This window comes from Podarcis muralis, chromosome 7 (genome assembly GCF_964188315.1).
Source record: "Podarcis muralis chromosome 7, rPodMur119.hap1.1, whole genome shotgun sequence".
NCBI classification, from domain to species: Eukaryota; Metazoa; Chordata; class Lepidosauria; order Squamata; family Lacertidae; genus Podarcis; species Podarcis muralis.
The window spans coordinates 33,854,627-33,881,301 of record NC_135661.1 but is presented as its reverse complement, the minus strand read 5'-3'; the positions used below and the strand labels follow the sequence as shown (position 1 = coordinate 33,881,301).

Here is a 26,675-nt window from a genome sequence, read left to right as displayed (position 1 = left end):
TGATCTAGAGATTTGATCCCATGCCAATAAGGTAATGTGAGAAAGGCCTTTAATATTCATTTGCATTCCTTTATGGATATGAGAACACTATCTGAAACTTGAACCAGAGACTCCAGGCAGTGCTGACCTTCCTGGAAAGGCTCAAATCTTTGAAATGGCAGCAGGTAAAGGGCATACTGGACTCCCACTTTAAACCCTGACAGTGGTACTGAAAGTCTGACATTTGAAATAAAGTACAAAATTCATGAACTGCAATAGGGCATGACCTCAAATAATTAAATAAATGTTAAAAGGGATTAATAATTCAGTGGGAAGCATGAGCAAAACCATACTGGCAAAGCTCTGGATACAAACCACACTTCAATCCCCAAAATGGTACATGCATAACTTCTTCAGTATGAAGGCATCCTTCAAAGAACATGAAGGTCGAACCTATTTAAATGAGTAGGTAGTGGGAATTGGAAGAGGAAATTATGTCTATAAAAATGATACTGTGAATGGCACCAGATATTTAATCAACCACTAAATGAGGCTGGAGCTTCCAAAACCATATCTGCTGATTTTGAACACTGAATGTAAAACGTAAATTAAAACGATACCAAATGACAAGTGTGCATTATACCATGCTAAAGAATATTTTGATGGAAAATTATTAAAGTTTGAAAATACTCTTAACTTGAGGTAGGGGAATTTCCTGTAAGTGTAAATTAGAGTAGATTGAACAAAGATAACAGGTGAACTACTAGATTAAAAGTGCATTTTAAGAGTTTGCAGGAAAAGTTCTATTTTTTAAAAATAGTAAAAACGGCAATCTATTATTGGGAAGTGTTGAAATATGTGCCTGAAGACCTCAAATTCTTCCAAATTAAGAATCAAAATTGTACAGTTAAAATTAGGTGAATGAAATCACCTGCCCACATCTGCCAAAATGACACACCATTTCAGAGGACCCACAGGAACTCAAGTTTAGCTGCAGGTCAGGGGTGGGAACCACAAGCAGTTCCAGCTGAGACAGATACGCAGGAAAAATAGAATATTATCCTCCCAGCCTATGGAGTCAAGTTACACCACGAGGTCAATCAAAAATCTGATAACTTTCCACAGGCTGGCAGCATGAAGGGGAAACACTAGATTATGTGTTTTCCCTTCACTCTGCCAGCCTCCCAAAGGCAGTTGCCTGCCCTCGGGACTGAGTGCTTGATCTAACTTTTTGGACAGGATAAATAAAAAAAAAAATTAAAAATTGTCCAGTAGCACCTTAGAGACCAACTAAGTTTGTTCTGGTGCATGCACATGAAAGCTTATACCCAGAACAAACTTCGTTGGTCTCTAAGGTGCTACTGGATTGATTGATTGATTGATTGATTGATTGATTGATTTAGTCTGCATCAGACCAACATGTCTACCTACTTGATTCTTGGACAGGGAAAGTCACATAACTAAAAAGGTTTCAAAATTACGTTTCCAGGAGAATAGACATAATCTCTTCTAGCCGTTCTGGAAAATGCTCGTGAAAAGTAGCATGGCCAGACTGAGTGCTAGGCCAATTCAATGGAGAATTTAGACCTACTGTCTTGTCTGTGAAACAAAAAAGGAAGTTGTCTCTTCTAGGAAGACAGGAACACAGAAGTGTCAAAAGGTATACAAAAAACAAGAACATAGAAGCATTAGTAAAAGGTACATTTCAAATCCCAAGTGATCACCAGCAAATCCAAACATGACATGAAACCAACAGCCATTGTGTCTAAAAGCACACTGGTATTCAGGGCTTTAGATGCATTTAAAACCTCTAGAAATCCATAAAAGCTCATGGGTCAGAGGAAACAGAGGACTGCATAACATGTTGTGGAGAAACAAGCTTTTAAGCAGCCACTGAGGGATACCCAGACAATAATTCAGCTGTATGTGTGAACACAAGACACACTGATTTGAATCATTTAATCATGGGCATTTTACCTCAGGCAAATACCTGTGCCCTCCCATAGATATTAGTACTTGTGACAACAGCTCCCACTTCGTGCTTCCACACATGGCTAATGTAAGGGTGCACACCATTTTGCTTTACAGTTTGCATTACCTAACAGAATTAAAAAGCTGAAAGATGAATAGCTTAGCCAAATCAAATCTGTGATGATGTGTGGACCACTGATCCTTCAGAGTGCGTGCTCTCTCTCTCTGCTTCTGGGCTCATCCACACTTCCGCTTGTCCAACCACTTTCCCCTGGTGAAAGCCGCTCTTTACTGCTGAATGAGAGCAAATGTCATTCAAGTTTTCTGCAGATTGATGTTTGTTCCAATTCAGCAGCAAAGAGTTGGTTTTCCCAGGGAAAGCGGCAGGGCAAATGGAAAACCACTCGGACCCATGCCTAGAAAAGGAGAAGCAGGAAACCTATAAGACCTGTGCTTTCTAGGCATGGGGCAAGTGAAGTTTGAATGACACCCTCCTCGCACAACTACGCATGTACTTTCGCAAGCTGAAGATGGAAGGCATGTAGAGAAGGGACTCTTGTCAAGTGTTCAAAATCCATGAAGGAAACATATTAGAGGTCCACAAACTCATTTCCTAATGGCTCTTCCAGTTTCTCTCAGACTTTTTAATCCATGGGATCAGGCCCCAGCCCAGCTTTAGTTGCTTCTAGCTCTTCCTCTTCTCTCCCAAAAGTTGTAATGAACACAAGAAGAGCCTCACTGCATCAGACTCAGTGGTCCAATATCTGGTTTCCCAGTGGCCAAACCAGTGTCCTCTGGAATGCTGACAAGGACTTCCTCATCTGCTCTAACCCCTCAACACTACCTTTTTGCTGTGCTCTCCTCCAACCTTAGAATGCTCTGGCCCAAATAACTCCACCTGCAGCAGCTCAGGCCCACCAGTTCCCCAAGGAACAATCCTATGCTGCCCTGGGGGTGTCTGAAAAAAGGAACCATCTAGGTGGAGTCAATGAGATGGTTCCTTCTCACATGAATGCCACTCATCCTCCAACATTCTTTGGCAAGAAACCATCTTACTAGTCCTGCCTGAGTGACGCATTCATTTTCAGAGCTGAAGACCTCACAGGGTAGCAGCTCCAAAACTACTACAGTTGTGATTTAGTCCTCAACTGCTTCAAAGGAAAACAAACTACCAAACTTGGGAAAGGTATGCTGGAGCCCTTGCACAGCTTGATTATCATCCTATGCATCTCTTTTCGTTAACTACTGTTCCATACTTTATACACCTGGGGAGGTAATTTGGTTTGAATTAAAATTATAGTTAAAATAGATCCTATTTTATAGATGAAAAATATTTATTGAACACTGATGCACTGTAAAACTAATTCATATTTTAAAGTATTCTCACCAGTTACTATGGTAACACCACCCTGTAATGAATCTTTCTATAGCTACAATTGCTCATCATTTATAATTTAGACAGTTTCATCATATTTAATTATGCAATGTAGTAAAGTATCATACATTAATTATGATACATTTATTTCTGCTTTCCATTTGATATGTTCATCTCCTTTTTCAAGACTGAGTTGTTTTCCATTATTTCAATTTGCCATTAATTTCTGAATTCTAGCACCAAGGCACCACTAAAGATATCCAATGAGCCAAAATCACACAAAACAACAACTTTCAACTATGTGTAGACAACAAAGCTGTTTTTATTCATTCTTACATAGGTGGAAGAATTAACAGCAGGAACTGCACAAGGACACATTTTGACTCAAAAGTTTTAACAGGTTCTGTTCAGAAATACATTGTTTGGGTTAACACAATGGGCTACAGGTGGAGGACACCACAACTGAATGTGAACCCACCTAAGAATGCAAACATAAACACCTGCAAAACAAACAAACAAACAAACAAACAAACAAACAAAGACCTCTAGGGTACCTGGGGGAAATGTTCTATTTATTTATTTCATAAATTATATTTTGATTTTCACGAACATATCCTCACAAAGTAGTATACATGATACATTAGTTATACAACAAACAAAAAAACCAATTTAAACCTTTTAAACACTCATACGACACAATCATAACTAAATCCACTCAAAGGAAAGTACTGCTGAATACAACTGGACCAAAACACTGGTTAAGAATTCTGCTTAGGTGAGGAACCTGCTTAACCAAATTTAACACTGGTGCCAATGTATCTCCTATGTGTAAGGCTGGGGAAAGAGTGTGCCCATTTCCCATCTCTTGATTGTGGTAAAGGCAGCACCCTTTGCCACATTTTCATGTGGAGGAAATAGTCAGGAAGCCTGCATGGAAGGAATGGAAGCCTAAATTTTAGTTAGTCGGAAAGCCTAACTAAAAACTACATGGAAGGAATGAGGTGAAGACTTCTGGAAGCTGAATCGTTCTAATGAAGAGGCAGAGGACATGCAGTGGCACTTGTAGTAGAAAGCCAGAGGATGATCAAGTCAGATGAGTCTGCAGACATTAATGCCTGCCTATTCTACTAATGTGCCCAATGTAATAGGTATATCTGCCAAGTGTGGGGGAGACCAAAGCTCAGCGGTAGAGCACATGTGCTGCATGCAGAAGGTCCAAAATGCAACCCTCAGCATCTCAAGCGAAAAGGATCCAGCAGAAAAGCGCGCAAAAGATCTCTGCTTAAGACCCTGGCAAGCTACTGCCAAACAGAGCAGGCAAACCTGGGCAAATAGTTTGACTGGGTGTAAGACCAGGTCACACATATATGTACCACTAGTTCACACAAGCTATTTGCACTAGTTCTCCCCTACCCAGATGCTTAGGTTTTCCTATAGGAAAGTATCCCCACACACAAGACACACAGAAAGGATTGAAATTGAAGCAATTCTGTAGCGCTGCAAGACTATGATTAGAAAATCAAGCGCTAGTTATTAGGGTTTTCAAAAGCTTTCTTTTCCTTTTAAGAAAATGAACTATTGGAGTGTTTTTAAAATTAATATTATTGTTACATAGAGAGTGCCAATATTTGACAGACAAGGCGGTCTATTTGCTGAAACAGCCTCTATAATTAAGGGTGGGGGGGAATTGGGGTCAGTTTTTGATGACTGGCATGGAACTCTGCTGATCAAATAATTTCAATGTATAATAATGATGTACATTAATTACATAAATTAACTGTTTTATTCAGTTGTAAAAGAGTTTAATGGGTGTTTTGAGTTATTTGGGTATTTTCAAATATTACTTTTGAATGTTTTATTATTGGATGTCTACTGCTGTGAGTCTGCATAGTTTAGCTACTTGGTGCTTACTGAAATGGTCTCAAGAATGACTCAAGAAACTGAAAATGAGGAAAGGCAACATGACTTTTTAGATTCAGATTGCCAAGCCAAAAATCAGTTATGTGAGAATGACCGCTACTGCTTACAGAAGCCAAGGTAGTTGACCTTAATGATTTTCCATGGATAAAAGTGATACTAAAATCTAGTGATGAGATTCTGGGTTGCTAAGATTTGCAGGGCAGAAGACAATGATTATAATACAACAACCTGAGACATAGTGCATATACATTTTACAAAACTTTGTAGTGGCTGCCCACCCCCACTCCATTGCCACAAATGCCTTTTTAGCATAAGAAGGAAGGAAGGCTGGTCACTAAACATTTTAGTAGACTAGTAACTTAAGTGCATTGGACCACACAAACAAGAACTCATCCATTTTTACCTGTATGCAAGTGCCAGGGCCCAGGCGCAGGCAGCGCAGTAAAGACTGTCATGTATTTTTGCCCTTTGGTTGTCACCCAGTGTTTTTGTAGGAAAGAGGCCAGTGGTCGGACTTTGGAAAAGTAACACTGTTGACTTGACTGCCAAGATAAACAACAATTATTACTATTACTTTGAGTTTATTCCAGTTTCAGAAAGTACAGTATTTTTAAACAAAGGAATACTACCTTGAAAAATCAGATAATGTGGAAAAGGAAAAGTGAGAAAAAATAAATAAGTTAATGATGTAGCAAGGAAAAAGATGCACATACAAAACTGAATGTCAGTATTCACCATTTCCCCATGTTTCTCTATTGTTTTTCCTTTGTGCCTTTTGCTCTGGATCTGTTCTTAGCAACATCTGTTGACTGCTGTTCCTAGGCTTTGTCTACAAAAAGCAGTTTAACTGTGATAGCATCCCCTCAAGGAACCCTGAGGACACTAGTTCTATGTGATGCCTAGAGAATGCTATCACATAATTTTCAGTCCCTGAACAAAGCTACAACTCCCAGTTCCTTTGGAACTCTGCATGGAAACAAACTCCCATTATACCACATATTTTAGCATACCTCAACATCTAATAAGAGGCAAAATCCTCCTTAACACTTGCTCATCCTGCCCAGTACCAAAAAAATATATTTTTTTTTACAATGCATCAGGTGCAGAGTTGGCCATGTCTATGTCTGTCTTATCCAGTTTGTGTTTCTAGCTTAATGTAATCTTACTATCCTCTTTATAACACCTTTAGCTTAGATTCTTCCACTTTTTATGCTTTATAGAGAGTTTAGTTATTGAACAATCACATTCAGAGCATTATTGGTACCTCAGAACAGAATACTGAAGAAATGCCCTTCCATGTGAAAGCTATTTATGGTTCAATTATGGCTTCTGGGGGGAAATTAAAACAAAAATCTTTTTTACTCTGTGGATAGTCTTCAGTCCCTTCTCTCTTTACAAGTAAACTTTTATTCAGTATTTATATAAAATGCCTACAAGCAATGAAAACCATAAATTTTAATTATTCTCAAGGAAGTTCTACCGATAGTATTTTAAAGTTTATTTTAACTAGGCTAGAGGTTCCAAGAACAGCCCATTACTACTTTAGAAGGTCATTTTATAACTTCTATATTGGGAGACAGATGAAAAACAATGATGGATTTATTTAATGTAATATAATAATGTAATAATGTAATATAGATTGTAAAATGAACTGGAATCTTGCTCAGAGAAGGAAAAACGTGTTTGTTTGAATATGCTGTTTCTCAAATAATATAAACTTCATTATTACAACTGGGCTCCAAAGAGCTTCTTGCGCTATCTGAATTGGAGAAACAGATGCCCAATTTCTTCTGATTTCCTCCTCTGCCTGTAGCCCCTCCTGCCACAACACCATGTCCCATATCACAACTGGGAGTAACTTGGGGTGGGATGCAATCCGCTGTGCTGATAAGAAAGAGGCAAAAAAACCCCTGCAGTCCTTATCCCCCTAGCAGCACTCGTGTTTCATTGCTATATCACAACAACATCCAAGTGGGTATTGTCACAATTTCACAATGCCGCATGTCAAAGTAGCCAAGACTGGTAGCAAAAAAAAAAGGTGGCAGGCGCACCTCAGTCACCCTGGCTTGCCAAGGGAGGGAGAGAAATTGGTGCAACCAATTGAAGCTGTCCATCACTGTAGTGGACACCATAATCTGGCCACAACAGCTACCAAGCACAATAAGTCAGCAGACCTGTCTGTTCAGAATTCCACCCCACCCTCTTCTCTCTTTATCTGACCTGCCATAATAAAAAATGAACATTCATTTTAAAATATTTTGAACTTTAAGATACAAATCTTTATATTTGAACTTTACCAGCTGGGTCACTCAAGCGAAGGCACTTCATCATAGAATAGGCTGTCAATTTTGAATAATTATGAAATGACTGCTTTTATAATTATGAATACTTTTGAATAATTATGAATACTTTTGAATAATTATGAAAAGGATAGCAAGAAGCAGCAAAGTTAGCCATTGCCAAGTTTTAGAATTTAAACTGGATGGTCTGTGTGAGAACCTCCATTTGAAGGTAGTGTTGTACACACTGTACAAGTGCATCTGCTTGACTGTTTGCGGTTGCACTGTCATTGCTTATTTTTTGCCACTGAATAATTGAGCTCACTGCTCTAGTTGAATCCTACTCTGGCAGGGTAGGCATTCACTGCTTGAAATGGGTAGGCATTCACTGCTTGAAAACACAGTACATTTGAGCAGGCCGTATGGCTCACTGTTGGTTGCTTATTTGCCTTAATAGATTTAACGTGGCAGAACAACTGAATGTCCCTGAATATAAGCAATGTTCAGTCCTGAACAAATATAATCTTAGTCTACCTTAGGGGTCAGCAAACTAAGGTCACGGGCTGGATCAGGCCCAATTGCCTTCAGGATCTGGCCTGCGGGCTGTCCGTGGATCGGCATGGTGATTCTGTTCTTTCAGGCTGCACCATTTCCCCCCCTGTGCCATTCCATTCCCCCCCTCTCCCTCACACACACCACAGTCCTCCCTCCTCCTCCTGGCTTCTTCCTGCTCTGCCTAGAGGAGGAAGGGAGCTGGCCTGAGCTGGCTGAGCACCATTTTAAGCAGCCCCTCTCTGGAGCCAGTCCTTTCGCGCCGCTCATCTTCCCTCCACCGCCGCCCCCCTGGTGCTCCTGTGGGCCAGAGAGTAGAGCGGACAAGTTCTCTCTGCCTACCCACGTGAAGCAGCAGTGGTGGTGGCGGCGGCAGCAGCCCCAAGGAAGGTAAGCGCAGCGGCTGGGGTTGGGGAGGAGGACTACTTGCCCCCCTCGCCTCTTCTTCCAGCTTCGCCCCCCCCCCCCCGTTGCCGCTTCTTCAGCCCGCCACAAGGTCTGAGGGACAGTGGACCGGTCCGCGGCTAAAATTTTTTGCCAACCCCTGGTCTACATAGTACTTTTGACTGAATATGTAAAAACAGGTGAGCATTGCTACAACGTAAACACCTGTACTTTTCATGATCCCAGTGATATTACAAGAACGTAGAACAATGATTTCAAATTGCAGTCATACCTGGGGCTGAAGTAGCTTCAGGTTAAGTATTTCTGGGCTGCGCTCCGCAGCGACTCGGAAGTAACGGGGTGCGTTACTTCCTGGTTTCGCCACTCGCGCATGCACAGACAGTCAAAATTATATCGCGCGCATGTGCAGAAGCAGCGAATCGCGACCAGCGCACACACAGACGCGGGTTGCGTAGACTTCAGGATGCGAACAGGGCTCCAGAACGGATCCCATTCGCATCCAGAGGTACCACTGTACTTCCCTTACTTTTCAAAAAATAAAGGCAAAGCGGCTGACAGTAAAAGAGGGGAAAATAAAGCAAAACAATAAAACAATCAATAAGAAACACATAAAGCACAGCAAATGTATCAGCAGAAAGAAATCAGCAAGGAACTAAGGTATTTTGCCCATTAACATAGCAGAGAGGAAAACACAGGTCCATTTGCCCCCAAAGGAAGTTCCTTAAACAGCCAACTGTGACAGAAGATTAGCAGCAACAACAACAACAACAAAATAGGAACCAGGTGGTGGAGGAACCCAGAGCAAGACCTTCAACATGGATCAGAATGGAGATAAATGGGAGGAGATAGTCCTTCCCTAAGGTATTCAAGTTTCCAAACCATTTAAAGAACATTTGAATTTTCACCAATACTGACGGTTCCACCGGATGAGAGACAAAATTTGTGATTTCCTAATTGTTTAAATGAGTTACGTTCACAAAAAGTAAACATATTACTTCCAAAACAAATTGCCTCTCTTTTGACTTACCTATCCGATAGTAACTATCCAGCTTATCCCACAGACTTTCTCCATCTGGCCTGGGAAGGTTAATGCTTTTAAGGGGTTCATATACAGAACCTAAAGGAAGAAATTATAACACCTTGATTAGAATTACAGCAGTAACATGAAATTAAACCATAAAGATATTGTCAAGAGTGCCCTTTTATTCATTTTCATGTATGCATGTTCAGTTTTTATACTTTACCTTTCTAACAGCCAAGGTGGCTTACAAAGGATTAAAAAAAATAAAAAATAAAACCAGCAACAATATTTTGAAAAGATTTTTTAAAAGCCTATAGTAACATAAAATAATGTGGATAAGCTACCGAAAAGCTTGCTGAAGAAGCAGTCTATCTATAAGCAAATAGTGAAGGGGCCAGGCAAACCTTCTAGCTCTTGGGTACCACAGCTGAAAAGGCCCCCATCCCAAGAGTGGGTTGGAATAGAGCCTCATATTCATATCCAATTCTTTGTATCTAATCACTGGACTACTACAAAACAGAAAACTGACAAACAAAAGGAACTCCAGATCTACAAATGTAACACAAGTTGACATAAATAAAATTTGCGCAAACCTGAATAAATGAAATTAAAAGTATAGACCAATTTAAAATTCTGAATGTTCCTCACAAAATACCACATTATTCTTCTTTTAAAAAAAATAATAAACCTAGTTCTTCAACTTTTTAAAACCGCACGGATAAGAACAATCAAAATGGGGCCTATTCCTGTGTATTCCTTCTAAAACAGCCAAAGGAGTCAGGATGAACTAAGCTTTGGTACAGGAAATCCCATCTGGGAGGGATTTCCACAACAGACAGAATGCTGAAATTTGGTATACTAGGAGCAGAATTCACTAAATGAATCCATCAAATGAAGCCTTGCGCAAGAGCTTCCGCTTGCATAACCAGCCTCCCCCCATCCTGCCCCCACAATTGACTCAAGTGGAGGGGAGAAACCCCTACAAGAACACACAGGGGAGAAGGGAGAGTGGCTCATTCTGTCTGGAAAGTGGATATGCCTAAACAGACAGACCACATGTGACAGCTTGACAGTGAATGCAACCCAAGGCGTCCAAGATACAGTGATTACTAAAACCACCTGAAAACAGCGTATTTACCTACAAAGTACAAATGTTTCAGCTCCTCATAATAGCAGTCTGTGCTCCATCTAAAAAGTAGCTGAGCCACATGGTAATGAACAGAGGGGTGAGTGAGAGTTCCCCCTTCTCCAGATGAACTAGTTGAAGAGAGCGGGAGAATACGGGCTGTGAGATGTACCATTGGGAGTGGATTACAACAGACAAGTCCTCAGAACCCCACTTCTTATCTCTAGTCCGGGGGAAGCTTGCTTTTGCTATAGCCCCTATTCTACAAAGGGTTTTATTCAGTTGGCTAATACACTAACCTTCCTCGGCACTCTACCCCAAGCCTGCAATGCAGCACCAGTTTCTTCTCTTGGGCCTTGGCTCACCACTGGGCTCTCACCATGCAGATTACCTGCAGTGTGTTGGCTGCCCCAAGGAGGGCGTGCTCAGTCAGCTTCTAGGACACCCAGCAGTGCTCCCTCTGCCTAATTTTTCTGCCCTTACTCTGCTGTTCTGCTTGCTAGAGCCACCCACCAGCTACCTCTGCTCTTTGTACAGTCAGGGAAAGGGTAGAGAAGGATCAGGTGGGTCTGTCTGCCATTGCATGCTGCCTCTAGGCTAGTCTTGTTTACATCCAGTCGGGCTGGCTAAGGAGGCAGGCGTCAACCAAGACCAAAACCGCTACAGCAAGTTGTAACTATGTTTACTACCTTGTAGTATTTTTCTTCAGCAATCAGTTTTCACCAGAAAGAATAATTATTTGGATAAACAGATTTGCAGAGCCTTATAATGTAACACAACTGCACAGAAAAGACAAACATCCATCTAGACCTTTACAATAACGATAGCTACATTATTTCCTTCAGCATCTGAAAACTTATTAGTTCTAAATAAAAGTGTATGCAATAATTTTATTTTATTTTCTTTATAGGAGATAAAGAACTTCAGGTACTGGATGAAGTGTCAAGGTTGATTTTATTATTGTTTCTATAATTGTGAAGAATAGAACTGTTTGTGCTTCTATCCACTTCACTTTGCCTTTGTATTGCCAACCTTGCTCATTAAAATCTAGAGGCTAATTACAAATCGGTAACTAGCTAAATATATTTTAAAATCTGTTCCTTGAATAATATATTCATAGCTTGTGTATATGGGCTATAAAGATGGACGCCTCTCTAATTAAGCTTGATGCTTCGTGCTCATTTTTTCAATGTTTTAGAGTAGAAGATTAACTATGTGAAGCACCAACAATGGATTGATTTAGAACAAGTAAACATGTGGTTTAGATGCAATGCCAAACCATGGTATAACATTACACGCACAAGCAGACTTAAGTGCTTCTATGTTCCTCTCCCCTTGCATACAATAATAATAATAATAAATAATAATAAATTTTATTTATGCATACAACAACAGCTTAACTTAATTCTGGGTCCTTGACAAATCAGTTTGCCAAACCATCCACACTTGGCAAGCTATATGTTGTGCATGCTAGTTGCCCTACAAATCAGGACTAAAATATGGTTTATGATAGCATCTTATGAGAAAATAGGGTGCTGTTCTTCCAGGTAAAGATGGCAATGAGTAAGGCTGTTTGTCCTTGAATTCTGCAGTCTGTTCTACTTTTAATTTGTTTTATTTTTAATAATGTTAAAGTTTTAAAGTCAGTTGGCTCAGCAGTTAATGTTAAATGCAGTTAATGTTAAATCTGTTTTACTTTTATATGGGCTTAAAAGTCATATGTTTTAATTGGAGGACAGATGCTGGGAGAGCAACTGTTTTAACATTGTGATTACATGAGCACAGAACCTCAGCGCTTCAGATAAATTGTCCAGAACTCCATTGCCAATTTAGTTCAGAAATCTATGCTGGACTATTGTGACTCAGCAACTGGATCAAGGGAGGCAGAGTTAACTACAAACCAATTGCAGCAAGGTGTAATCAATATGTCTTATAAGGACAGCCCTGGTCCTTTATATGGCAAGTATGCAAGTAATGGGGAAGGAGATGTCTTATCCCAAATAAGAGGTTTTGCTTCATACTCCTCTAATGAAAGCTTAGCTAACTGGTCAATTGATCTGGACTTGTTAAGAGCTAATATACATGGCTCCCAGAAAACCTCAGCTCCTCCATATAACGAAACTTCAACTATGTTTAATAACAATCTTGGCATAATAGACTCTGCCACAACAGAGACTGAAACTCCCATACTGTGGAAAATTTGGCTAGAGCAATTAAGAATATACCGTATATGGTGCTTAAACCACTGGTGTATAAACCATATTCTGCTGGTTATGGAATCTGAACCTTGGGACTGGGGAAGCACGGAAATGTTGGGAATACATGGTTTGTTCACACTGGCACAGTCACCTCTGCATTCTTGGAGATGGAAACAGAATCAAGAGAGCCAGTCAAACGTATCCTCAGTTGCCGCCCCCAAATGGGAAGATGTTTTGCTGACAAAGGAAGGCACCAGGGTTGGCTCAATGGCCTGTGACTTTGTGCTTGGGACATCCAATGTCACAGGAATCAGGATGGCCTGCTCTCCAGATAGCCCACCAGGATCTCCCCTGGATCTGGATCTCCACCTCCCAATCCACTGATGCCCTCCTCCAGGTCAGACTCCACGCACTCATGACAATAGGTATCTCTACCAACTAGCAATAACACTATGTATATGATGAAATGGAGTTTGCCCACAAAAAGTTTATACCACAGTAAATCAATATTCTTTCCTGGTTTTGCTGAAGCAGACCAACACAACTACCTCTCTAAAATTTGACATGTTAAATTATATACTATGAATCTTACATTTATTTGTCAGTCAATAAGTAATTCCTTAATGTTATACTCTCAGCATAAAAACAGTTTTAAGTCACAAGTTTTTCTATCAATGCTTTACAAAAAAAAATCAGCTATACAAAATGTAACCAAATGTCTTTAAAAATAAAAATCTATTTCCACTCTAACTTGCTGACACATTTTTGTAAAAACTTCAATACTTGAGATCAAGAGAACAAGTGGCATAGCTCTAATATTGCATTTACTTAGCATGTTGATGGGGGAGGGAGGGAGAGAGGAGCCACAAAACATGTTTTTGCTATCATTATCATGGTTAGGAAAACTGGTCAGTACTTTGTATACTGAGAAATCCTATAGACTATTAAATATGAACACAACTGATTAATTCTAATTAAAATGAACCCTGATGTCAGTTTACGCAGTCAGCATGTATAAAGAATAGTCCTAAATACAAACATGAAAAGGTTTGCTACATAGTAAAGTTACCAAATTAAACAACAACCCTTGTAAAGATTGAGCAGAAAATGAGTCTGTAATACTGACTAAACGAATTCAGCCAAATAAAGGTAGGACAACTGCTATTAACATTATCACCTCTACTGAAAGTATTGTTCACTATTCTATGCAGCCTAGTTCCATAAATATATATGCAAAAGAACTGGAAAACAAAGTCAAGGCACACTTCAGTATTCAAGGTTGCACTTGAGTCAGTTCAAAATTAGACAAAACTAATTCCATATCAATGAGACATAATGGAAATCAGCCATGTACTCTCAAGTCTTTGATGTATCTAATTTGATTACTCCGTGCTGCTTCTTCCACTTACAAAGAAAATTGCATCCTTTTAACTTGAAACATCACCTTCCATTTTCATGGTGTCTTATAAGAGAACTTATGAAAGAAAAGAGGTATTGACAGAAGCCTCTGATTTGTATTAATTTATTAAAATATGTTTGCTTGCTTGACCACACAAGCTCTTGAGTGTTCACTGATTGGAGGTTCCACTGCATTCCTCCACTGGAGGTTTCATAATAAAGAGCAATTCTACCTAAGAAACCATATGAAACCTGCAGTTAATCATGTTGCAAATCCTTTTACACACACTGAGAAGCCATGATTTGCTACAACAAATATATGTGTGCATTCACCATACATTTGTTTATTTGAAGGCATTTGTATTTTGATTTCAGGTAAAGCTGAGATATTGAGTGTAATCTACAAAGAAAATAATAGCATGCCAGCTGGTGATTTTGCAAATTTCCTCTTACTTGAATGCACTATTGCTTAACAGTTTTTCTCCTGTTGAGGGTTTACATCTTTAGACCTCCATGCCTGCCTTGCTCCACTATTGCCCTAATTCATCTGAAGCTAGTTGAAACTCACACATTTGCATTACAGACCTAAATACATCAGGCAATGTTCATAAATAATGCGTATAAATTAATGTTTCCCACATGGGAGAGGGGCTGCATTGGTAAAAATATAAATATAAGACACACTCTGGTCTTGAGGCTTACAAAGCACTTAAAGAAATAGCAATAACTATGCAGTCAACAAACACAAATATTTTTCCAAAATACAGTATCCTGATACAATTGGATTCAAATTCAAATGTTTCTTTCCCAAACAATTACCAGTAGATGAGCTAAGACCAAGGTCAGTGAAGCAGGACAGTTGCCTTTTACTCTAAGCCAGCAGAGGATTTCAAAGACTTCACATCCATATATACCATAGGTTCTTGTAAGGAGAGAGTTTCCATTTGGACAGTAAGTTCTCTGTTGCCCATGGGCATAGCCAGGATTTTTATAGGGGGGGGGGAGGACTTTGTTAGGGAGGACAGGGCTTCTGGGGGGGGGGGGAGAAGAACCAATGTGATTGGTCAGTTAGTTAAGTATTTCTATTGTTGAGCTAGGGGGGCAGCTCCCTCCCTTCCCCTCTTGGCTACACCCTTACTGCTGCCCCATTCTGCCCTGGGATTCCCTAGGAGGAGCTGCATTGCTCCATGGAGGAAGATGCCTTCTATTTCTATCTGCCCTCTCTTCCCACAGCTGCAGCTTACTTTGCTGCCTACCAGGCCTGCATGCAACACCCCAACAAAACAGAGAATAATGTCAGGTACATCTTCTGCAGAAATATACAATCTAGATCCGTAGTAATACAAGACAAGAAAAGAGACACTCTTCTGAAAGCCCTGCATTGCATTGCAATCCTGATGGTTTAAAATGCAAGAGGGCTTTGGGAAAATGGCATTAATTAGTTCCTTTCTAGGTTTAAGGAGTGCATTAAATACCCATAATGAATCTCAAATTAACTTACTTTCAGCTTGCCTCTTGCCATTTTGTTGTACAGAATCAATTATTACTGTATAAGCCCTAATAGTGCATCAATGGAAACATAAATTAAATCAACCCTTCATGCTCTTCGAACAATCCAAAAGCAGATTTAGGCCATCCAAGTTACATGATTGGAAAAACACACAGATGAGACATTCTACATTAAAGAATAAAAAACATCAAAATCAACTTGATCTTAAGTTTTCAACTGTAAGCTGATTTGTCCCAAGTTTATTTCACAAGTAGCTTGTCCTATACAAACATTTCATGTTGTTGTTTTTCAAAATATTATGGGAAGTGTGGTCATGAAACTGCCTTACAAGGCAGCGGCTTATAATGCATGTCACATTTATGAGTCTGCAAACATAGTTGTGGAAGTTCAGTGCAAAACTTCAGTTCAGAATCCAACAAAGCGAGACCACAAAGTAAATTAGGATCGTGCATATCATAAAATGGCTGTTACAGAGAATAAAAACTGTTCTTGGCATCATCTGAAATAAGAACTATAATTGTATTTAAGAAATATGATCACTAAAGATACTAATGCAAGTTGTAATGCAACATTAACAGTACTTTTCCACCTCGCCACCAGATAGAAGTCTTATTCTAATACCAAACAATGGCACCCTAAAAAACAGTCCTAAAGAAAGTCCATTAATAATGTAGCAGAGTAGATTACAAAAAGAAATGTTGGCATTGCAAAATATATACACTTACCAGGAAATCTGCCATCTGCAGCCAACAAAGAAATAAAATAACTGTTGTTACAATCACAGCATTCTCTCTCTCTCTCTCTCTCTCTCTCTATATATATATATATATATATTGACAATGGGAAAATTTCAAGCAGAGAAACCAGTCTTCAGTGTGTCCATTCAATTTCCTTTAATCATGTAGCACTAGTGCACAGTCTCTTGATCTTCAAAGCAGATGCTGGGAATAGTCAAAGTATCATATATCGCCATTTATTCCCAGTTATAATTTCTGACTAAATGTAAACTTGCTCTAAAATATAAACTTTCCCTCATTCACTCTGTTCAAAGACATTGCTCATATTGATGAGAGGAAAGATGCAAACAGTCTCAGTAGTGAAGCCACTACTGGGAAATGTTTGAGCATAGTGACCATTTATTCTTACTCCAACACAAACAAGAGGTAAGATCACCGCTTATAAATTCATGCAATTCCTTTGAAATGTGGGGTGCAAAATGAAACACAATGATAGACTTTCTCTAGGAAGATCATAAAATCTTTTGTCATGTGACTACACCAAATCCTTGCCCCGTGATGGCTTCCTATTTACTAACACATAACTACCACATCAGTTATTTTAAATTACCCAGGGACACTGAAGATGTTAACCAGTATCAGGAGCTACTGGAACTAGAACCAGGAACTCTCAGCTCAGCATTCAGCTGCCTTGTGTGGTGAGCCACCGGAGTTGCAGCATCTTCCTGGGAAGTATAATGTACTCTCTGGATTGGCTCAACCCACACAGACTGGCCAGTGGATCCTCCTAGACAGAAAGGACTATAAAATGGCTTCCTGTTTTGGTTGGGACTTTGCTTAAGTAACAACCATCTACCAGGCTCTGCTATATTCTGGTTTTCTCCATTGGCTCTGACTTTTGGCTTAATAACTCTGGTCTGGCCCTTGGTATGGCTCTTTTTTGCCCATAGCAGATAGCTCAGTCATGACTACCAGGTGCTTTTAGCCCAACCAAAAATCTCCCAGAGGTGTGGTTACACATATAGTGCACTCCAGGATCCTGTAATCACACACCCCTTAGTAGTTTGGTTTCTTAAATGCATGAACATCCTTTCAGCTTGATTGAATCCTGTGTTTATGGCATGCAATTGTGAATTATAGGTGCCTTGAAGATACCATCCCAACTGCCATTCACAGGGTTAGCTAGCCAAAGGTGCTGTTAAAATTAATGATCCCGTTAACTCAGCTCAGGCTCATCCCTTGATCATGTAAACAAATCCAAGGTTGAAACAAGTTAATGAGATCATTTCAGAATAATTGATCCAGCTTCGCAACCATTTCAAAAGTGAAAAGTAAAATGGGAACACCATGTGAATTTAAGACTTGTACACAAATTAACAGTGACCTTTGTTTCTTTATAAGTAACCAAATGTGAGAAACAATTATATCTTGTCTGACCAGCAGAACACAAATCCATTTCTCATATGCTTCATGATTTCCAGACAGCTCATTCTGCTCAAAAGGATTTTAAATGGACAAAATATGTTGCTGTGATCAGACAGCTTAAATTCTCTGCTTAACAAATCCTATGTTAAAATTACGCTTAATCAGTGTTGCAATCTACTCCATAGCAACAAATGGAAGTCATAAACACGGGATTATGGTTTCACTGCAAAATCAAGCAGAAAAAGATATGCATAAATATCTTTCATAGCCTATCTTGATGATAAGCCAGGGAAGGCATATAATGAAAAAAGCAGTGTTTTGCTACAAAGCACTGTATGTGTCCCACCCACCCCCTTTCAAACATATTCTGTTGTGAAAAAGCTATTATCTATTCTATTTTATTAAAAAAAATCATATCCAAATGTTCACAAATTAGCAAACATTAAGATAAGCAGAGAATTATATTCTTGATAGGGTGCTGTGCTTATTTTCTCATTTAACCGACAGCAAGTTTGCCAAAATAACAATGTTTTAGAAACACAGCTCCATTTTACAGGAAGATGAAACAGCCCTGGATTAGTAGCTGCCACATCCAAGAAAGATTATTTTACATTAGAAAGCATTTAGGCATTGACTTGGGAGGCTCTGTATTTTACTGGGCAACCATTAATGCACAACACAATATTCATTGCTCAGTCTCTGTATAGCCTAAGCCATTTATGTAGCATCAATATTGCTGAATGGTCATTATTTACAGCTCCATGCTACACAAGGGCACTTCACATTGTCTTTTCAGACTATCTGCTGTAATTTCTGCTTGGACAACAGGAGGCAACAAAGCACTCTCGAAACAAACATTAGAAAAGCGACTTTGACAGTTAAACCTAATCCTATGCTTTGTGGTAGATGAACCTAATGCCAAATGACCTTGATGTGCCTAGTGCCGGTGCCAAGCTGTCCCACAAAAAAGGTGGGCAGAAGTTGATGGGATGGACCAAACCTTTGTGTGACAACAGCTTCAACAGAAGGTAGCATATAACTATAGTAATACCTTACAGGTTTATGGTCTGATCTTATGAGTTGCTGTAGTGGGACATAACATCTCACTGCCTATGTGAGGTCAAAGCTGGTGTCCTTGTTCCAGCAGGGACATGACACAGATTAAGAAAGCAAACTCTGCAGTAGAGTAAGGTCATTAACAGATCAGAATGAGAAATATCCATATTAAAGGACAAAGAACTGTGTAGAAAAGACAGCTCTCTTTTCTCATAAGGCATTTTACGTCTTCCCGAAGCAATATGAAAAAGTTTGAAATTTCTCACCCCTGTCAGACACTCAAATGTGTGTGACTGAAGCTGTGGTGGTCTTACAGTATCCTAAAAACTACTGGAAGAGCCACCTTTATGTACCTGGCTTATTTTAGGATGTTGCTGCTAAAACAGGAAAGCGTTCACATTGGGTGTTATCCAACTACGTAACACTGAAGAGAAGACCCACTGAAATCAACTGACCTAAATGATGAGTACATTGATTTAATTGTCTACTCTAAATATGACTTAATTGAATATCACCCATTGTAGATTGTTATTTGGTTTATAGATTTTGTTGTTGTTACAGGGACAGATCTTATGTCCCTCTGTAGTCACAACTAAAAACAGTAACTAGTTGCAGCAAGTACGCCTCATTTGACACTTTAAAGCAGTAACCGTCAACATTTCAAGCCTGTCCCTAAAACCTAACAAGATTATAGCTGAATAATTTAACACAAAAGTGATAAGCTACATCAAATGACTGGCCCTGATTTAAACCTAAAAGCAGACCCAAAACTAGATCACATACTTAATATGTATATAGCACATATAGCTTGTTTAAAGCACTTCACATATATAATGTTGTAATCATTGCAAAATACCCTGTAAGGTAGGTCAGTATTATTATTTCCATTGTGCACATCAACAGCTGGAGCTGAGAATGGCTGGTTTGTGCAACAGCACACAGTGACTACACAACATTATGTCAAATTGCAACCATATTTTCCTCAGTGTCTGCCATCAAAGACTGAGGATAAAAATCACCTGCTACTAAACTAAGTTTGCTATCCTAACATATGGCCAACAACAGCAGGGTTCATTGAAATGGCACCATCAGCATCACATCCACAGCCCCAGGACTTGAAACAGCCAGGGCAAAAGATAGACCAGCAGGAATAAAATGCCCCTTTGCTGCATCAGTCTCAGGTTCAGATTGGATCCATTATCATCACATGCTGGCAGCAGGGTCGCCACAGGATCTTCCAGGGTTTCTGCCAGCTTCTGCCCACCCACACATTAGCCAGGCACACTGATGGGGTTTTCTGTCAATGGAAGATCTTCCATAACAGCAGAAGCCAGCATGGTTAGCAATAGTCAGACAGAGAGACACCTCTGCCCCATCCAAATCCCTCCAGTATGGTGGTTTGTGGTTTGGATTGCTCTAAAAATGTATTCACAGTTTTAAATGTTTCCTGTTATTGTTAAAGGTAACATGCTATGTTAACAAACTGGAATTCACCAAACAACTAAAATTGCAGTTTATAACTCTCCATTTTTCATGCTATTCTGACAACATAATGTAAAATCCTTCATTATTCCCTGACAAGGCATGTTATCCTCCCATAGTTACATGTCTGGGCAAATTCATCCACACATGACTACCTAAGGATATTACTGTATATTGCCTAAATGGCTGGTTTACTTATTAGCTAAAGCTGAGTGGTCAACTGTTGTGTGGGTATAGGCTACAACTGCAAATGAGCCCTACTGTCTTGTATGTTATGCAAAATTCAATTTACAGTCTAGAACTGTGACCCAACCATTTCAGCTAATGAATCATTTCATCACAAGGCTCACAGTAATTCCAATGACAGTCTAAAATTACACTGCTAATTTTGCAATTTTGTACTAGCCTCATAGAACAAACTTAATAAAGCTTATGACGAAAGGCTACAACTACCAGGACTTTTTAGTTTAGAAATAAAGGCAACTAGGACACATTAGTGAGATTTATAAAATTATGCATGGGGAAAGGACCATAGCTCAGTAGCAGAGCAACTGTTTTGCATGCAGAAGATGCCAGGTTCAATCCCCAGCATCCCCAAGGTGGGGCTAGAAAAGAATCTTGTCTGTGATACTGGAGAGCCACTGCCAGTCGGTGCTGATAGTACTGAGCTAGATGGACCAATGGTATGACTTAGCATATGGCCGTTTCCTATGTTATTATGCAGAAAATGGCCAGACAGAAGTTTTCCTCCTTCTCGTAACACCACATCATTGGGTCATCCAATGGAACAACTTAGCAGGAGACACAGGCCACAAAAGAAAGTACTTCTTCACGTAACACAGAACTTTATTATGAAATTCCCTGTCACAAGCTTGGATGGAGATTTGTGGAAAATAGGTTTATCACTGGCTATTTGCCATGATGGAACCTCAAAATTCATAGGTGGTATTTCACTGAATACCAGCAGCTGAAGAGCAAAGGCAAGGGGGAGGCTATTTTTCTCATGCCCTGCTTGAGGGCTTCCCATAGGCATCATGTTGGCCATTGTGGGAAACAGGATACTGGACTGAAAGGATCTCTGGTCTTATCCACAGGGCTCTTCTCATGATCTTAAGCATCATTACCGCTTGTGGCAATGCATATGAGCACAAAAGAAGAAACATTGTTATATTACTGATCATGTGGTTTTGCTTCACAGGTGATTGAGAACTTGTCCTGCTAGTGCAATGTGTCTGCTATAAAAATGAACATTAATGTATTTGGACTTTTTTACCTAAAGCTTTTCGAAAAACTCCAGCAATTCTGTAAGAACTTGCATACCGTGCACAAACCTCTGTAGTTGATAGCCCTACACCCCCCAGATGCATCTGTCTTGATGGTAGCCACTGAAGTGAACAGAACACTTTGTGCTCTTGCTGCTTCAGATTATTATGGCTAAGAATGCAATAGCAATAATCATATTTCTCTCTCTTAGAAAGGGGGAAGTTATTCAGAGTGCTGAAAGGAGTAAAGCATCCTTATTTCTGAAATCCTTATTTTAAATGTAGCTTGATACTTCTATATATTCATTGACAGTTTCTTTTTGCAAAAAGTTTACAAATCTGATCAGACACACAGGGCAAGATCCACAAATTCCTACATGGCTGCCTCATTTCCCAACCAAACTGCCAAACCCTGGCAAATCTCACATTGACAAGCAATTGTGCAACATCTACCAGAGGAGCTATAAAAACGTCAGTAGCAATAGCTCCCAATAAGGAACTGAAAGCCTGGAGCACCCAGTAATGGGAAGAAAGGGGAATCATGGGCATGTGGCTCTTGGCTGTGGGGTGGGGTAGGAACGGGTGGCGATACTAAAACCGCTTTGACCATTAATTGCTGTGGCAGGCGCAGCACGTTACTTTTTGCCACATGAGACGACATGAGAGGTGCCCCCCTCCCCACTCTGCTGTCGCTGCCAGCACCAACACCATGCCAACACTGCCTCTGCCGCTGCTGCTTCTCTGCCAGCAGCATAAACAGGGGGCAGGTTGGGCACCCACAGTGGTGCCAATGTGGGGGCTTCCACCACCTGTGGCAGCTGATTCATCCCAACTCACGGATAGGCCAACCCTGCCTGGCAGTACAAAAGACAGCTCAAAATTGCTTCAAAATTGAAAGGCACAATGTTTATTATTGACAGACTGAATAAAAAAAATATAATTCATACTTCACCAAAAGGACCAAGGGTGGAAATATATGCAGCCCAAACCAAAAACATTAAAATCAAAACTATGTAAGACATAGTATAAAATTTAATTATTGTACCAATATGACCAGCAACAAAAACAGAAATTCAGATGCCTAGGATACCTCACCCTTTCCCAAAAGCCAAGAAGATGAGGCATGTCCGCACCCAAGATGCACCTCAGGGGAAAGTTCATTCCAAAAGGCAAGGGGCCAGCACAAAGAAGCTCACCCACAGCCCTCATTAGCACACATTATAGCTCTTCTTATGCTAATAATTCAAAAGTGCATTAACAAGCAGTAACACACACAAGCCTTAAAAACAAAAACAAGTGACCTGTAAGAGGTCAGCACACTTACCAGACCATGAGAATACACGGGCAGAGGTGGTTCTGTCAGCATCCAAAGTGGCCATTTCAAGCTCTGCAGCTAATCACAACCGTCTCAGGCTAAGCTACAGCAATTTTTGAAAATATTTAGTGAGGGTTAGAGGCAATCAGCTTTGAATTAAGCAAAAGCAGTGTTAGCAGAGTTATTAACATGATGCAGCGTACAATAAAGAGGATAATTAGATTCATTATATTTTATGTTTTCCCTCTACTGCAAAACTTGATTTTCCTATATCATAATTTTCAATAAATCTCGCTGGTTGAAGTACCATTACCTACTTTTACATAATGTCAGCCTACTGTTCTATAACAAGAATGTTATTTGACATTAACATATCTTATTATGCCAGATAATATTGGATATTTACAACAAAGAGAGGGGGAAATCCTCCACTAAGTTGAAATAAATTCCAGGTCCGAACGAAATGCATTTATTCTTTGCTTAATGAAACATATAATTGTTCTAAACCAAAATAGTATGCAATTACACACATTTTTCAATACAATATTGCTTTTATAGAGTTTTGAAGCTTTTCATTAACGTACCCAACAACAGATTTCAAATTTGTTCAGTACATTTCTGTACTGGCTCAGATTTCATCTGATGATTTCACCATAGGGTTATGTCAACCCTACTTTAGACATAACACATTCATTTATAATATCCTACTTAAAATTCAACAAGGCTTCAGCAAGCTGGTGACTGTTCCCAACTCACTTTTGGGGAAATTAGTGCTAAAAGGAATACAAGAAAAATCATAAATATAAACACTGGCAATTCCTCTGTTTCTTGGATACAGAAAAATATAAAGGAATGTGTCTGTTCTGTATGAATTTGGAAAATGTGGATGACAATTTGGGAAGCAATTGATTCTACAGTAATAGGACTGAATACGCTGCAACTTTTATTGCATCCTTCTGTGTATACAAATGTTTTAATTAAGCACAATTCTTCATCAGGCCAGATACTAGCATATGGACACAGATTAACTCCAGTATTTGTAGATAGCACTGTCTCTATTACATAATGTATTTGTTTTGGATTTGTAATATCTGTGGTAGCAACCTCCTTTCTATTATGTCTGATAAAGGGCTCTACACAACTCAGTTTACATATTCTTACATTGCAGAAGAGAGTCTTGCTTAAATCAACACGCGGGGAGAAGCAAGGACAAGCAAGTTAGCCCCAACTCCCTTTGCTCTCCAAATGTTGTAGGGATAACTTCTTAAACAGGGAGTGTACTCTACCAGTGTCTGATTTCTGAGAAATTTAGAACCCTGAAAATCAGTGTTCTTCATTGTGCAGGAACCTACATGAACAGAGAAAGCTCCCTGCTTCAGAAATTAGCATTCCAATTTATGGAGGAATACAGAGCAGATCTAGCACACTTGTCCTCACTCTCTTTTATCACATGTTGGCCTAACACTTCTGTAGAACACCTGAACAGGGCCGGTTTCTATTTTTTTAATTGTTTAATTAAATTAAATTATCTACATTGAAGAGGGGCATACTCAAAATTTCATTTAGTTAAACTTGGGTCTACTCCCATGATCACCTTAGCACACAGTGGCTAGCAGAAGCAGCTCTAATAACTAGACTAGTGGTTATGTGCCAAAATATGACCCAAGTTGAATTTTAGCAAGGCATGTACACGACAATCTCAATGACATGGCATGGAACTTGGTATTAATATGTTTCTTGTGGCCTACAGCATACACTGAGGGTGCTGTGCTGCAATAATACGTATTTAATCCTAGAAATAACCACATTCAACAGCGCCCAAAATTGCAGAGATCAACTACATACTATCCAGGCTCAAATACAAGAAATATGCATATCTGGCAGTAAGGAAGCTATGATCCTGTTCCCCCATTGGCCATAGGCTCCATGTCTCTGAGAACTTCACCAACTACTGGATCACTCTCAACTATACTGTTTGTTTGTTCATCCATCCAGTTTTGCCAGGACTGAAGGGCCAGGGGGCCAAATGATACACAGCTGCATAAATATGGATAAATAAAATTATTTTGTCAGTCTATAAGGCCTAAAAAAATATTTTATCAGTCTGTAAGGCCTCAAAAAACCCCACTGCTTGCAGCACTGTTTCCAGTAACAGTATCTTGAAGATAAAAAACACTTCTGATGTTGAAAGGAAGTATGACAGCCATCTTCAAATATCTAAAGGGCTGTCACATGGAGGATGGAACAAGCTTGTTTTCTGCTGCTCTGGAGGCTAGGACCCACACCAATGGCTTCAAGTTACAAGAAAGGAGATTCTGACTTGCATAGCTCAGTTGGTTAGAGCATGATGCTGATAATGCCAAGGTTGCAGCTTTGATCCCCATATAGGACAGCTGCCTATTCTTGCATTGCAGGGGTTGGACTAGATGATCCTCAGGGTCCCTTCCAACCCTAAAATTCTATGATTCTAAGACTAAACAGAAGAAATTTCTGACAGTAAGAGCTGTTCAATAGTGGAGCAGACTCCCACGAGAGGTGGTGGACTCTCCTTCCTTGGAGGTGTTTAAGCAGAGGTTGGATGTATGACCTGTCTGTCATATATGATCTAGTTGAGATTCCTGCATGCAGGGAGTTGGACTAAATGATCTTTGAGTTCCCTTCCAACTCTACAATTCTTTGATTCTATGAACACACTTTTCCTATTTATTACCATATATTTTAATATGGTCAGCTATTTTTGGTTGATAAACTATTTGGTAAAAAAAATGTATTTTTAAAAATCTACTGTACTGTGTATTATGCTGGTTAAAATAACTTTTTGCCATACTTGATGGCATTTTTAAAAAGTACTATAGAAAAATTTGGGCCCCAATCCAAAGAAAAGTTTTCACTTGTCATATACTGAGTCAGTAATGGTCAAAAGGTTTGCAACATTTTAACACAGTATCAATGTACTGCCAGGTATTCTTGTACATAAATTATTGTGCCTATATAAATATTTATTGACCTCTGTGATGTGATGTTTTCAGATCACCCATTAGCATAATTTAAATGATCTGTTTTAAAATTCCCAGTTTTCTTTCTTGCACACAATACAATTAAATAATCACAAACTTCTATTTATAATCAAATAAATCCAAATCAAAACATGTTTGCAGATTTTAGAGCCTAAGTTTATACTTGATTTGGCAACACTCCTTTAAGGCAGACTGGGAGCACATTCAGCTCAAAAGATGGACTGTTGAAACACTTTTGAAAAGGCCTGGGAAATGGTTTAAATTCATGCCAGAGCATAATTTCTTAGCAGTCAAAAGCTTCCCAACTCTGAATGTGGATATTTTGTACTGAAATGGTGAACACCTCTGATTAGCTGGTGGGCATATAGTACTTTCAATGGAAATTTCACATACAGTGTCATGTAAGGTTAAGTCCGGGGTGCAAGTCATTGGTTATAGATCAATTTACACCTGGTCAGGTTTGGCAATGAAAACATATATCCATAAGCATGTGTATTGCCATATGAAAGTTAAGTTAGCGTATGTATTGTAGAAAACATGTGCTCTCTGTGATATTTTCTTACTGCAGTTTGGGCCAGCCAGCCTTAGGATTCAAACAAAACTTCATAGGTCAAATACAAAATGTGAGGGGAAAGAAAGGGTATCTA

At 39.4% G+C, this 26,675-nt stretch overlaps 1 protein-coding gene across 10 annotated transcripts in view; it reads right to left on the bottom strand.

Moving 5' to 3' along the window:
• The window catches only part of PHKB (phosphorylase kinase regulatory subunit beta), a 135,751-nt gene that overhangs the window by 105,886 nt on the left and 3,190 nt on the right, over nucleotides 1–26,675 (bottom strand). For 3 of the 10 annotated variants that reach the window (XM_077931516.1, XM_077931511.1, XM_028740225.2), the window contains exons 2-5: nucleotides 23,021–23,114; nucleotides 16,460–16,474; nucleotides 9,509–9,598; nucleotides 5,649–5,787 (exon numbers count right to left, since the gene is read on the bottom strand). In XM_077931516.1, coding sequence (XP_077787642.1) covers nucleotides 5,649–5,787; nucleotides 9,509–9,598; nucleotides 16,460–16,474; nucleotides 23,021–23,075 — 299 coding nt within the window. In that variant the 5' untranslated portion in view covers nucleotides 23,076–23,114. The remainder of the gene's footprint in view (nucleotides 1–5,648; nucleotides 5,788–9,508; nucleotides 9,599–16,459; nucleotides 16,475–23,020; nucleotides 23,115–26,675) is intronic. The other 7 variants (XM_077931514.1, XM_028740227.2, XM_077931513.1 and 4 more) reach the window with 5 other exon arrangements.